The sequence below is a fragment of the Pungitius pungitius genome, chromosome 3 (assembly GCF_949316345.1).
Source record: "Pungitius pungitius chromosome 3, fPunPun2.1, whole genome shotgun sequence".
Classification (NCBI taxonomy): Eukaryota; Metazoa; Chordata; class Actinopteri; order Perciformes; family Gasterosteidae; genus Pungitius; species Pungitius pungitius.
The window spans coordinates 7,043,697-7,056,478 of NC_084902.1; the positions used below are offsets into that span (position 1 = coordinate 7,043,697).

Below are 12,782 nucleotides of genomic sequence, written 5' to 3' on the forward strand. Positions count from 1 at the left end.
TGCCACTTCACGCTTTCATAGATAGTATTTGTCTCAGTTGTTTTACATTCTAAAGACCAAACAGATTAGTTGCAGTGCTATATGACATGACAATGTTATTTACTTATCATCATTTTCATTCAGGCTGCATTTATTTTAAAAAAGCTAAAAAAACCTACATCTTTCTGTTTTCTTTCACTGCTGCAGGTGCGAGCTGCTCCTCCTCCACCCAAACAGCACCCCCGCCGATCACAGGAGAAGAGTGACAAAACAGAGGAGGTGGAGATCACACTGGTGTGACGGATAGACAGACAAGACAGACTGGCAAGCAGTTATGGAGACAAGAAAATAAAACAGATGACAGACCTTTGCATCCTACCGACTGGAGAACCAAACTGCTCTGAACTGAAGTCATCTTCAACAAAGCGATGTGAAGAAAACCGAACTGAACCATGGCCTCTCTGCATGTCTTCTCCCCCTCAAGTTGAGGAGTAAAGCAAAGAAAGGGAATGAAGGCAGTGTATCCAATTGCATAATCTCCGTATCAGCTTCCTAATGAAGTGCAGCAGAAGCCGCCCGGGTGTCCCTCTCTGCCCTCGACCCGTCCTTCCATTCTTGCCTTAAATCTTTACCTCATCGGTCAGCAAAGCAGAGCACACTGAAGAGGAAGAATGTTAAGAGGGGGAGAGCATGAGGCAAAGTTAATGATGGGTTTGGCAAGTTTTCTTAAATGTTGTTAATGCATACTCCCAAGTTAAAGTATAACAATGTATCCTTTTCCACAGGAATACCAGTTGCTACATTTGAGAAATTCCACTGTTAACCAATGAGGCGTGTGGAAAGGTATGGAGCCCTGAAACTCACAAAATGTAGAAAAGAGCTATGAGTCAAAAATATAGTATTTAATGATATTGTAAGCCAAAAATATAAATGTTTCTAGAAAGAAATGTACACCGCTAATATATTTAAAATAATTTCTTTCTGTGCAACAAGCACTTCTTAGGTAAAGCAACTTTACCCACATAATGCCACAAACAAGGAAATTATGGAAGAAGATTATGGAATAGTATACACACACACACACCAGTATGTCATAGACTTAAATTACATAATGTCCTAATATTATTTAGTGTCGGGGCTCCATAAAAAGTAAGCTTGATGAAAGCCAATCAGTATAAAACTTGCCAAACGTCTCATATTTGATTGAAGTTGAGGTTAAAGTAAATGGACGGAGAAACTGGGTGGTGTGTGGACGCATTGTCCCCCCTCGCCAGCCCTTCCCTTTCCATATATAGACTCCTTATCGTCAAACGTATTCAATGTGTATTGGTACAGTACATTACTGTTGTCATAGGAATGTTATGCAGAGTTTCATATAGAAAAACTCAGCTGTTTGGGATACCATGTCTGATATGTAGTGGAAGTTGTATCCTCATCTTATACTGAAAGGGCATTGTAAATACAGTATGAAGGAGAGACGGAAGAAGGGAAGGGAAGGAGTGGAGGAAAGAACAAGAGAAAATGGAGGCTGGATCCACCATTTCGGCTCTTTTCTCCACCTCCCGTCCCACAGACAATTCATACTACTCTCTTCTCTAATCTCAAATTTGTTGATTTGTATTTGGTGGGAATTGATGGCGATCATATACACACATTCAGTCACAGTATATCACGCACACACGACTATATCTCCTCTCTCTCCTTCCGTGACCCGCCGTGTGCTCGTCTCACTGAAGGAGGCAGATGGTGCTTTCAGAGGCACCGGCATCGTTGGTATTCACTATGTGGTGACTACAAAGATTTTTATTTCAGATGATATAGACGCACATCGTATGTGGGGTCAGGAGTTTTTTTAATCAAACACAGAATGAACTGTATAGCTTTTATCCCTACAGACCATATCACGTTGATTTAGTTGATTTAGATCACTTCACCTCTGCTTTATATCCTTGTTCAGTTGACGCGCATTACATTTACAGGTATTATTTTTCTGTTTGGCAAAGCAACTCTGACGTCACTCAGTGTTTTTATTTTGTTTTTGATACAGAAGAGAAAGCGTTTTTTAAAAACAAATTAACCTTTACATTTCCTATTATCCTTTTGTTTTAATTTATGGTGGTAAAACAGCAAAAAGAAAAAGACAATATGCTGAATGGACAGAAAATTTCATTTAAACGGAGCGAAGTACAATTCTGTTTTATTTACTCAAAGTAAATCCCCCCTCTATACCCTTTAAGCCTTTAAAACTCCTTGCCTAAAGGGCAGCGTAGCACTTTTATTTATTTGTACCTTCCATGAAAAGTAGCAGTACTTTAACATTGCATCAGAATGGACAGAAGAGACTGATGAAGCACTGCAGTTTAATACAGAAATCACAGTTGTTCATTTAATTCTGATTCTGTTTTGAATCCTCTTTATTTTAGTGTGACTAAATATCTCGTTTTGTTTTGTTCTCAAACTCTTACAAAGAGATGGAGGGATACTTTTGGACAATGAAATGTGAAAAAGGTCTTTTGAATGATGACTGAGAGAGAATGGGGCCCAGATGTTTGTGTGTCTATCTGTACTTGCTTCTTCCTTATTTATTTTACACTTTACACAAATATGTCAACATGGATTTTATATTAGCTTGACTATGATCGCTTTTCTTCATTGTGGTGTTGCTGGACAATATTGGTCCAGAATGCAATACGTAAGAGGAAGTAATAACAGTTAAATAATTGCTCCCTGTTGGGAGGCTGCAACTGACGAAGGTATTCAATCGGTTTCTCTTTGTTCGTAAAATTATAAATCATGCTTCAAAGTTGCGGGTGTCACAGCACATTCATGGTTGATACGCAACTGTAATGTATATTATAGTTTCTTCTAAATCGGTGCACCATATGAACTCTGTTATAGAGTACATTGTGTTTAGTGTTACTATGTTTTCAGGGGTCGGGGCGCAGCGTAAGAAGAGGAGAAACAATCCAATGAAGTCTCAAATTGATTGTTTTCCTCTTGGTTCAGTAGAGGTGAATTATATCTGATTGAGAAAAGAGATGCCAGAAGTGAAGATGATCCTATCAATGTTATTTTTCATGAGTTCATTAAGCGTACCAGCGAGTTCTAGTCACAGATCTCATCGACTTGTGACAGTGTGGTCAGTCAACTGACTTTATTTAAAAGAGTCTTCAAGCTTCCCACCATCGACGCTCAGTCTTTCTATCAAATATGAAATGTATTACTTTTTGTTGCCAGTTGCCACTTTGAACATAATTATGTCCCTTTTTGAGACTCCCTCTGGTTGCCACAGTGTTGAGCTTTAGAATGAGCCTGTTGAGCCTTGGTTTTATGGATGATGATGATATTCTTTTATGTTTCATCCTTCGATTTGAAGCAGCTACAGTGCTTTTAACGATGTGGTGGAACAACTGGCCTCTCTTCACAGACCGTTGCCATGGTGACAATAATGAGAACAGGTGCAAAAGTCTTTCTGCATATTATTATTGGCTGTACAAAAAAAAAACAAAGTTTGTATTTATTGTGTACAAATGTTAATTAATAAAAAAAAATACTGAAAAGTTGTTATTCTGGAGGCCTAATTGTGTGTGTGTGTGCGTGTGTGTGTGTGTGTGTGAGAGAGTTATGCACCTGTCCTGCATATTTGATTATGTAAACAAACGAGAACATGAGATTTTTCTAAATGGCGTTTGTGAGTTCATGCGTTTGTGTGTGTTTGTTTTAGAGACGTTGGAGTCCCTGGAAGTGGGTGTGATCGCGATAACCAGAGTTTCCTGAGTGGAGCCGGCCGGCAAAAGAGAAAGGTCTGCAAAGAGCAGCAACTGAAGATTTGATTTGGGCCATTGACTAAAGTTATTCACCCGTATTTTACTTCAACGCAGCGATTTGTTTTACGCTCTCGACAGGAGGAGAAATGGAGCGTCCTCCTCCAAAATCCACCTGTGTTAAACTCTATCTGTGCTCCAACCCAGAGGGTATGTACGAAGCAAATGGTGCACGGGGAGCACATGTATACATAATCTATGTTTGGTGAATAGTTGTTGTGTTTGTTTGTCTTTATGCTGCTGTACAGATAGCATGGTGGAGCGCAGAGCTCTGAGAGAGCGTGTTTTCCCCCAACTCAGAGAGCACTGCAGAAAAACCCTGGGGCTGGATGTCAGGGTGAGTACACTCTATTATACACACAGACAATTGTTTGTGTGGTTTATTGCAGACAGGAAGTGATTACTTCATCTTCAATGTTAGTCTGCATATATCTTCGCAACTTTATCTCAACTCTCCTTCAACAATTTCGGAGTTTTGTTTAAATTCATTTGTTTAATAGTGTTGTTTGTACAATGAATATAATGGAATCCCAGAATCTTTTACTTACAACACCATAATACAAAAACAATTTTATTTTATGCTCGTCTGTGGGCACGCAGGTCCTGTAATTCTTTCACGTTATCCACCTGAAGCCATTTCCTTAAAAGTGCAGCCAATCTTCTCATCTTCACGTAATTCAATATGAAAAAAAGAGGATGAAAAAGAATCTTTAATGTAACCCGGTGTGTATAGTGCGTCCGTGTATGAAATCACCCCCCGGGGCAGTTGAACCTGCTCATTGTGTCATCTGCTTTCAGCAGCATGTGTAATTAGAGAGATGGAAGAATAGCGTATGTTACTGAGCCCCCACCCGGCCAATCGTTACTGCACCTCACTGTGCGCATTTCATAGACTGATAGTCAGTCTTTTCTTAGACTGTTAACCGCTCTGTGTGTCTCTCTCTCTCTCTCTCTCTCTGTATGTGTGTGTATGTCTCTCTCTCTCTGTATTTGTGTAGGTAATAGACCCATTTGAGTCCATTGATCCATGTCATTGGCCAGATGAATACACCAGAAAGCAGCTGATAAAAGAATGCAGAAAAAGCTCTGCGGGACCTTTTTTGCTGGTAAACAATGTCTACATATTTGTACGTTAACCATTCTCTCTCTCTCTCTCTCTCTTTATATATATATATATATACATTATATATTAAGGACGCATCCCATCATGTTGTTCCTTCTGTGTCCACACGGCGGTGTTGCAGGCCCTGGTAGGACACCAGTACGGCGCAGGCAGCCTGCCCCCCCGGGTGGAGGTGTCAGAGTACCAGCTGCTGCTGCAGGAGAGCCAGCGAGCGGGCGTCAGCACCCTGGAGCTGGAGAGACGGTACCAGAGGGACGAGAACACCGTCCCTCCCTCCTACTGCCTGAGAGCTCGAAACGTGCGAGAAGTACTCATTGTGTTGGACCTTTGACCTTGTAAAGTAACATCTCCCCTTAGAAAAAGAAAGATCCTATTAAGCATTTCAAAATAGATAAATGAATACTCTGAATATTTTTCTGCACTAACTGTTAAGATAATCTGGTCTTTATGTAGTCAGTGTGATGATTATTTACATGTAAAATAATGTTCATTGCTTCAATCACAACTATTGGAATGCGACGCTCTGTTTAGCCGGCAGCGGTTGAAGAGGAAGAGGCGAGGAGAATGAAGGCTGAAGAAGAGGAGTTGAGGAAGCAGTTCCAGACCGCCGTGACGCGTTGTGTCCACAGCGGTGTTCTGAGCCCAGAGAGAGCTCGGGGCTTCTCCCGATCCGGTGAGACACACGCGCGCGTCTCTCTGTGTGTGAGCGCAGGGTGTTTCGCTGTAAAGGTTTAATTGAATGGCCGCTCTTCGCTGCTTCCCCTCAGCCCTCGACGCAGATATGAGATTTGCTTTGGACAACCGTCCTCGTGATGACGTCACCGGACGCTGCCTGGTGTACGTCCACAGGGTCGTCGGCGCAGAAGGAGGGTCAGAGGAGAGACGGATGAAGTCACAACCTCAGCCGCAGGAAGAGGTGACAAACATCCACTGACATCAGTAAAAAGAAATGTTTTTTTTTCCTAGTTGCTGATGTTGATCATTTTAATAGTTTAGTCCTACTATCAATAGAATTTCAATATGTCTTTTTTCCCTCCATGTTCTGTATTTCTAGGCCGCTACGTTTGACCCAAGGACAACGGCCGTTGAGTCACAGTTATTGTCGGAGCTTTGTGACAACTTCCTCCCTGGGCTCATCACTTCCTCTCAGCTTCTAGTCTACACCACCACCTCAAAGTGTGACTGTCGCCATGGTTACACCAAAGCCCGGAGGCGAGGCTATGCCGAGTCTTTATGCCAGCAGGTCTACTCTGACCTTGTGGTGTTGATTGACAGCTGGAGCATCTCAGATGTCCCTCAGCCCGGTGACGCCCTGGCCAGAGAGCAGGCAGAGCAGGAGGAGCTGTGTGACACCTTGTCCCGACTTTATGACGTCATGAGGCCAGAGGAGGAAAAGGTCAGGATGACGGTGTTTTTCATGGATGGTTTGAAGTGATTCGTTTTGACTTTTTATAGTGTTATATTTTAATATGGAAATGTGAATGATTAAGAACTGAGGACGATTAAAAACAAAATTATCAATAACATACAGTACTTGAGTACTCTTTTGGATTAATTAAAAGTCACTTTGGGGATATTTTGGGGATCCGTTTCCCTGTGTTGTGTTATTTTAGTCAAGCCAAACATTCCAGATGCAACATTGCATCATTTGAGGTGTCTTATTATCTGCTGTAGGTCAGAGCCTTTGTGGAGCAGAGTGGACAACAGCGCCCACTTGTGGTGACAGGAGGACCGTGCACAGGGAAGACGGTTCTGCTTGCACACTGCGCTCGACAGGTAAGTGACCTGAAGAAACTCACAAAAAACCCTTCAGGTAAATAATCTTCAGATTACAGTAACTGATAATGACAATAATTGGTAACTGAAACTTAAAGAAACGGTGAACTATTTAATACAAGTTGAATGGTGAGTGTTTCTGGTACCTTGTAGCATTGTAATAATTCTATTGAATTATTACATGAATTATTACTCATGTGACCAAATCTTGTTTCCAAGCAGGATGAACAGACTTTAAAATCGCAACACAGCGATACAGGAATCTACTACATGTGTAATGGTAAAATATGTTATAACATATTGTTAAGTTAAAAGAGCGAATACTGTCTGTATCTAAAAAGCAAGATGATTCAAAAGTTTCCTTATGCAGCTGTGTACGAAGAAGAAGAAGAAGAAGAAGAGGGCAGTCAAACATGCTTTCACACAAATGCTCGAACAAATGACCTCTGTTACCCCATCTTAACCTTGGTTCTTATCTCAAAATGGTTTGCAATTTTTCTTACCTGCCACTGAGGATGGCTTCATATGTGTGTATAAAAGCTCAGTGTTTTGACCACTCGGAGACGCCATCTCCACAGAGCACCGTAATACGTGTTTCTGTAATTGACCTCCTGCTTGCAAGCAATAAATGGACTTTTACAACTTTGATCATTCATTAAGACCCTGTTTTTTTATTAGACAAACATTTAAACAAATCATCTTCTCCCGAACTACATGAACGCATGATCTCAACTACATGTAAAGAAGGGTTTTGTCTCTCTGTCTCTCCACAGATGAGATCATGGCTACCAAACTGTGATCCTGTGGTGATCACGTATTTTTGCAACCTGTCAATCAACCCTACGCCGACGCACCTGCTGTCGTGCCTTTGTTACCAAATTTGCGTTCGATATCACAGCGAATCCTCCTCTGAACAGAGTACCAGCCACATGGACAACCTCAACCGGTTCACTCACCTCCGGGACTTGAATCCCGACTGTCACTCCGCATCCAGCATTCGTTTGTCCGGGCTAAAAGAGCGTCTCGCGTCCCTCCTCGCCTCCATGCCCTCGGCCCAACGACCTCTAGTTCTAATCCTCGACGGCCTGGCTCACATGGAAAACAACGCGGGCCCTCAGATGGCGGAGAGCCTCCCGTCTCCCCTCCCTCCCAGCGTCAGACTCGTCCTCTCGGTGTCCTCCAACCTCCTGCGAGCCATCGAGCCACCGCGGAGCCCCCCCCGGTGTGCGTCAGAGGGCGGGGAGGGGTCGGGCTACGCGTGCGTTCAGCTGGAGCCGGTGGACAGGAGGCAGTGCGTGAAGATGTTGGCGTCGCTGCTGAGCGGCTCCGGGAGGAGGGTGACATCGGGACAACAGGCGCTGGTGAACCGGGCCCTGACCTCCTGTCGTCTGACTCTCTACGCTCGACTCCTGCACCTACACGCGTCGCTGTGGCGCTCTGGTACAACTCGAGTCTTTTAAAAAAAAAAAAAAATTGCTGGAGAAGTATGATTTGGCAAAATGATTAAAGAATGCAGTTGTCGTGGAGTATTTCTTTTTCCAGGTGACACCTTGAGGCCCCTTAAGGAAAGGCTAAGAGTGCTGATATCAACAATTCTGTAACACACTTTATTATATACGAAATAAGTGGACATATGCATTGACTATGTTTAAACATTACATTGTGCAATGTCCAATTTAAACAGCATTTACATCAATTGTGAAATGTTCCAGCCCACAGTTTGATTCCATTCCATTTTCCGTCCCTCTTTCCTCTCTCACCCTCAGATTCAGATGTGACCGAGGCGTCTCTCCCTGCGGGCGTCCACTCGTCCATTTCCGCGCTGCTCGATCACCTCGAGCGGAAACACGGCTCCTCCGTCGCCTCTCGCGCCGTCTCCTACCTCACCCTCTCTCGGACGGGGCTCACCGAGGCCGAGCTCGCCGACCTGCTGTCCGCCGACCCCGGAGTCCCGTGGATCCCGCAGGTCGCCGTGGAGACCCTCTTGTTGGATCTGAGGAGGTTCCTCATCAGGAGGACGGTGGCAGGGTCACTCGTTTTGTTCTGGGTGAGCAGGCATTTCAAGCTGGTGGTGGCTAAGAGGTGTTTGGCCACCCGCGAGGCCAGGAGGCAGCTGCACTCGGCCATGGCGGACTACTTCGGTGGCCGGTTGTCCGCGCAGCCGCAGCGCGTGGGAGCCAACAGCCAGCTGTTTGTCTTCTCCTCTTCTGGCCGGGAGAACTCGAGGAAGGTCCTAGAACTGCCGCGTCACCTGCGAGAAAGCGACCGATGCGGGGAGCTGGAGCGTGGGCTGCTGATGTCTTTGGGGTTCCACCAGGCAATGGTTCGAGCAGGACTCCTGGGAGAGCTGGTAGCCATGTTGGAGAGAGAGGAGGGGTCATCCCACTTTGTCTTTTTGAAGGAACGAGCCCTCCTGGCAGGCATACTGAAGTCCTGCGCTTGCTTTCTGCAGAACTCACCCCTGCACCTGCCCTCTGTGATGGAGACAAACCTCCTGCCTTATCTGGACGTCTTTCCTGGGCTCGAAGGTTATGCCAGTGAGATCGGACAAGAGAGGAGGAGGAGGAGAAGCGGATTGGGAGTGTTGCTCTGCCCGGCTCAGTTAACCGTCCCCTCCATCGGGTGTCTAACATTTGACGCCGAAACCGAGGACGTCTCGGCCAGAGAAGCCGCTGGGACAGAGTCGGGGATTGTAGCGGAGGTCCTGGACGATGGCACGGCTTGGGTTTGGAAAGGCCTCGGGTGTGACGTGGTCAGGCTGTCACTGAGCTCCGAGCAGAAGGAGCTGGCATTTACTGGCATCAAAAGCAGCGGCCATTTCATATTGTTTTCCACGCAATGCGGCGAGCTCCTCCTGTGGGACGCGACGGGCCCAGAAACGTTCCTGCGGGTCGCGACCGAGTCGAGCCGGAACGCGGCAAGCCGAGTCGAGGGGTTCGTTGCATCTGAGAAAAGCGTTTTCGTGTGGTGGAAAGGGGAGAGTTTCGTGAGCGCGTTCGATGTCTCCGGTGAGACCGCGACACATCTCCAGTGTCGGAGCGCCGTGACCTGCTTGGCCTGCTCCTCCGGTGGCGCTTACGTGTACTGCGGGCAGGAGGAAGGCACGGTGTCCATATTTGACAGCGGCGGCGGCTTCCTGGGCGCTTGCTCGAGCTCAAACCTCAACGCGATTAAGTCAATAATCCTGCGTGGCGATCAGTGGGAAATGACCTGCGTGGACAGGGCGGGAGGTGTGAGCCTATGGGATGTGGCGTCCAAACGGAACCCACCCAGACTTGTCGCAGAAAGCTCCGTTGGGGGGGAATCGAACGACGTCCTCAATATCGACTACTCACGCGGCGTTGGCACCTTGTTGATGTGTCAATCCCACCAGGTCGTGCTGTGGGACACGTGTGACTGGGAGCTGTGGGACCAGTTCCTCGCTCCGCCGGGGAAGACCTTCGCTCAAGCTCTGCTCTCCCGAGGTGGCCGCCTTTTCCTGGCGTTGTTGGACGCCTGTCCCTTCGTCCTGGTGTGGAGGGTCAGCACGGGACAGTGTGTTCTCTCCTTGGAAACCAACCGGCCGCCCCGCACGCTCCTCGCCGCGCCCCCGCGCGGCGGCTGCGTCGTCGCTGTCGACGGCGGCGGCCGGGCGACGGCGTGGGACCTCGAGATGATCGACGCCGCGGGCGCGGCCCCGAAGATGCGCCTCGGAGTGAGAGAGGTCGCGGTTGAGCGGGCGGGGAAGTGCTTCTACACCTCCGACGGGTCGCGCGCCGTGTGGAGATGGAGATCGGACACCGGGCTCCCGCACGCCAGCTTCCTACACCACGGAGCCGTGGAGAAACTCCGTCTCTCCCCGGACGGCGTTCACCTGGTGACGCTCTCGGCGGGGGACATTTACGTCTGGCGGACAGGCGGCGGCCAGAACATCCTGCGCGTGAGCGGCAGCGCGGCGACGGACGTCCTGATCGCCCCCAACGGCAACTTCGGGGTCAGCGTGTCCGAGCGAGGGACGTCCCGCGTCTGGAAGCTGGCGCGCGGGAGCGTGGTGTGCAGCATACACCTGTACCTGTCCGACGCCCAGGTGTCGCCGGCGAGCACCTTCCTCATCGGCCGTCGCCGCGGAGACCTGTTGGCCGCCAGTCTGTGGTCGGGCTCCATCAGCAAGCGCTTCTCCCGCGCCGAGGGCTCGGAGCGCGTGGTCGCCTTCCACTCGCTCTCGGGGCACCCGGACTTCGTGGTGGTGATGGGCGCCTCGGGGGCCGTGTACACCTGGAACGTGTCGGAGGAGACGCTGTACAAGCACTTCCGGCTGCCGTGCGGGTTCCGCTGTCAGCCGCGAGACTTCCAGGCGTCCTGGGACGGGAGCCACGCCCTGCTGTCCGCCGAGAACGAGGCCGTCCACCTCCTGGACTTATCCCGGGTCAGACTGTGCTCATTCAAGGCCGGCGGGCCAGTCATTAAAGTCCATTTGGACAAAACCGGACGCTACGTTGCCTTCGCGTACCGCGTCACCGCCCGCGCGAAAAACTGCGCCCGCTGCCCGCGGGCGGAGGCCGTCCTCGCCGTTGTCCGACTGGCGGACGGGGAGAGGGTGGGAAGTGTGCGTCTGGCCAACAGCCCGTCGGCTCTGGTGGTGTGTGAGCGGCGGCGCGTGTTTGTGGGATTCGAGGACGGCTCTGTAGGCGTCTATTCTATTTTAGACGTCGTGTCCGGCGGGGAAGAGTCGCTCGGGCGCAGCGAGAAGGCGAGGGGTCGGTCAAAGCGCAGCGCCTTCGACGGAATACCCAGTTGCTTAGCACTAGCAAGCGCCAATATAACGTGGCTTTAAATGGGATGGCACGTGAAAGGGATTTATGTGTAAACATCATGCTTCATAGTGACATGTAAACAAAAAAATACTGCATGAATCTTTGTTTACACTTCTGGAGAAGTTTGTTTTCGGTTTCAGGCATTTTGTGGTCCGTTAGCATTTGATAATCAAGAGTTAGAAAATGTTGCCTTGTTCTGCAATTCAAAGTCAGAGACCAAGCAGGATGTGCCAGCAAGTCAGAGACAGGCTGAGAGACATGATTTAAAAGTTGGGACCTGCACGGACCAACAGAAGTTTCTCTGTGTGTATTGATAAGGGGAAAGGTTTTCTGTCCTGACTAAAGAAGCAAGGTCAGCGGGTCAACCAGCAGATGTGCAAGATTAGGGGGTTTAAAATTCACACCACACCAACATCCACACTTTTTTCATTGTTTACGTTAAGCAAGGTGGTCTGGACATTGAATGTGACCGGATGCGGGAGGTGGATCCTCCCATACGCCAGCTTAGGCAATAGAAAGCTTTTCTTTGTCTTTCGGGTTATGAAACATGATGTTCTTGCTGATGTTAGTTAGTGTGTTCTTCCGGCCTGTGGGCCGGCAGGATTGCGCCTGCCTTTGCAAATGCAGCGCTTATACTTGACCTGTGATCTGATGAATAAATCTACCAGAACGAGAGAAGTTGTTTAGCTGTATTCTTCCAGACGTCCCCATCCAGGCTTCCAATTTTTGAACACGTGCCTCTGATGCGTTCGTTCGCTCCTTCTCTTTTTAAATTATCTAACACATTTCATACATTCTTGGTCATTAGTGGACTGAGCAGCTATTTCAGTAGAAATCCTCCTTGAGTTTGACACCTATGGACTAGATGATGGAAAAGCATTTCAGTTTCATTTCTGTGAAAGCAAAACCAATACCTGTCTTATTATCCTTTGTATGTATTAAACACTAATAACATTGATCTGCTGGCTTCAAATGTTGTTTAAAAAATATCATTAATTTTAATTCATGTCCAGAAAAAATTGTGCATTCACTTTGAGTCTGAGTTTAAATCTTTGATAATTTGTTTTTGAAGTTCTTTGGCTTATGCTGCCTTCCCGGTTTCATAATAAAATAGTAATTTAGGGCACTTCTTTCGTAAATCCTGTTGTGTCCTATTACTTGCCTTTGGTCGAGAGTACGTTAATAACTATAATTAAATACAAAGTTATTTATCACTATATCCAGAGACAATGACTCTGTATGCTAGCACACATCCAAAGAACAAACAGCTGCAGGGCATCTTTGTCA

General features: G+C 47.4%; 2 protein-coding genes across 5 annotated transcripts in view; both read left to right on the forward strand.

The window, feature by feature from the left end:
* The window catches only part of LOC119210204 (F-BAR and double SH3 domains protein 2-like), a 43,670-nt gene extending 40,127 nt beyond the window's left edge, over window positions 1-3,543 (forward strand). For all 4 annotated transcript variants that reach the window (XM_037459989.2, XM_037460004.2, XM_037459996.2 and 1 more), the window contains one exon: window positions 187-3,543. In XM_037459989.2, coding sequence (XP_037315886.1) covers window positions 187-279 — 93 coding nt within the window. In that variant the 3' untranslated portion in view covers window positions 280-3,543. The remainder of the gene's footprint in view (window positions 1-186) is intronic.
* A 165-nt stretch (window positions 3,544-3,708) lies between these two features.
* Window positions 3,709-12,742, forward strand: LOC119210201 (NACHT and WD repeat domain-containing protein 2-like). The gene is made up of 10 exons (XM_037459976.2): window positions 3,709-3,953; window positions 4,052-4,140; window positions 4,802-4,909; window positions 5,048-5,224; window positions 5,458-5,599; window positions 5,694-5,842; window positions 5,981-6,322; window positions 6,601-6,702; window positions 7,476-8,142; window positions 8,469-12,742. The coding sequence occupies exons 1-10, from the start codon at window positions 3,893-3,895 to the stop codon at window positions 11,513-11,515; spliced, it is 4,884 nt and encodes a 1,627-aa protein (XP_037315873.2). The 5' UTR covers window positions 3,709-3,892; the 3' UTR covers window positions 11,516-12,742.
* The last annotated feature ends 40 nt before the right edge of the window (window positions 12,743-12,782 follow it).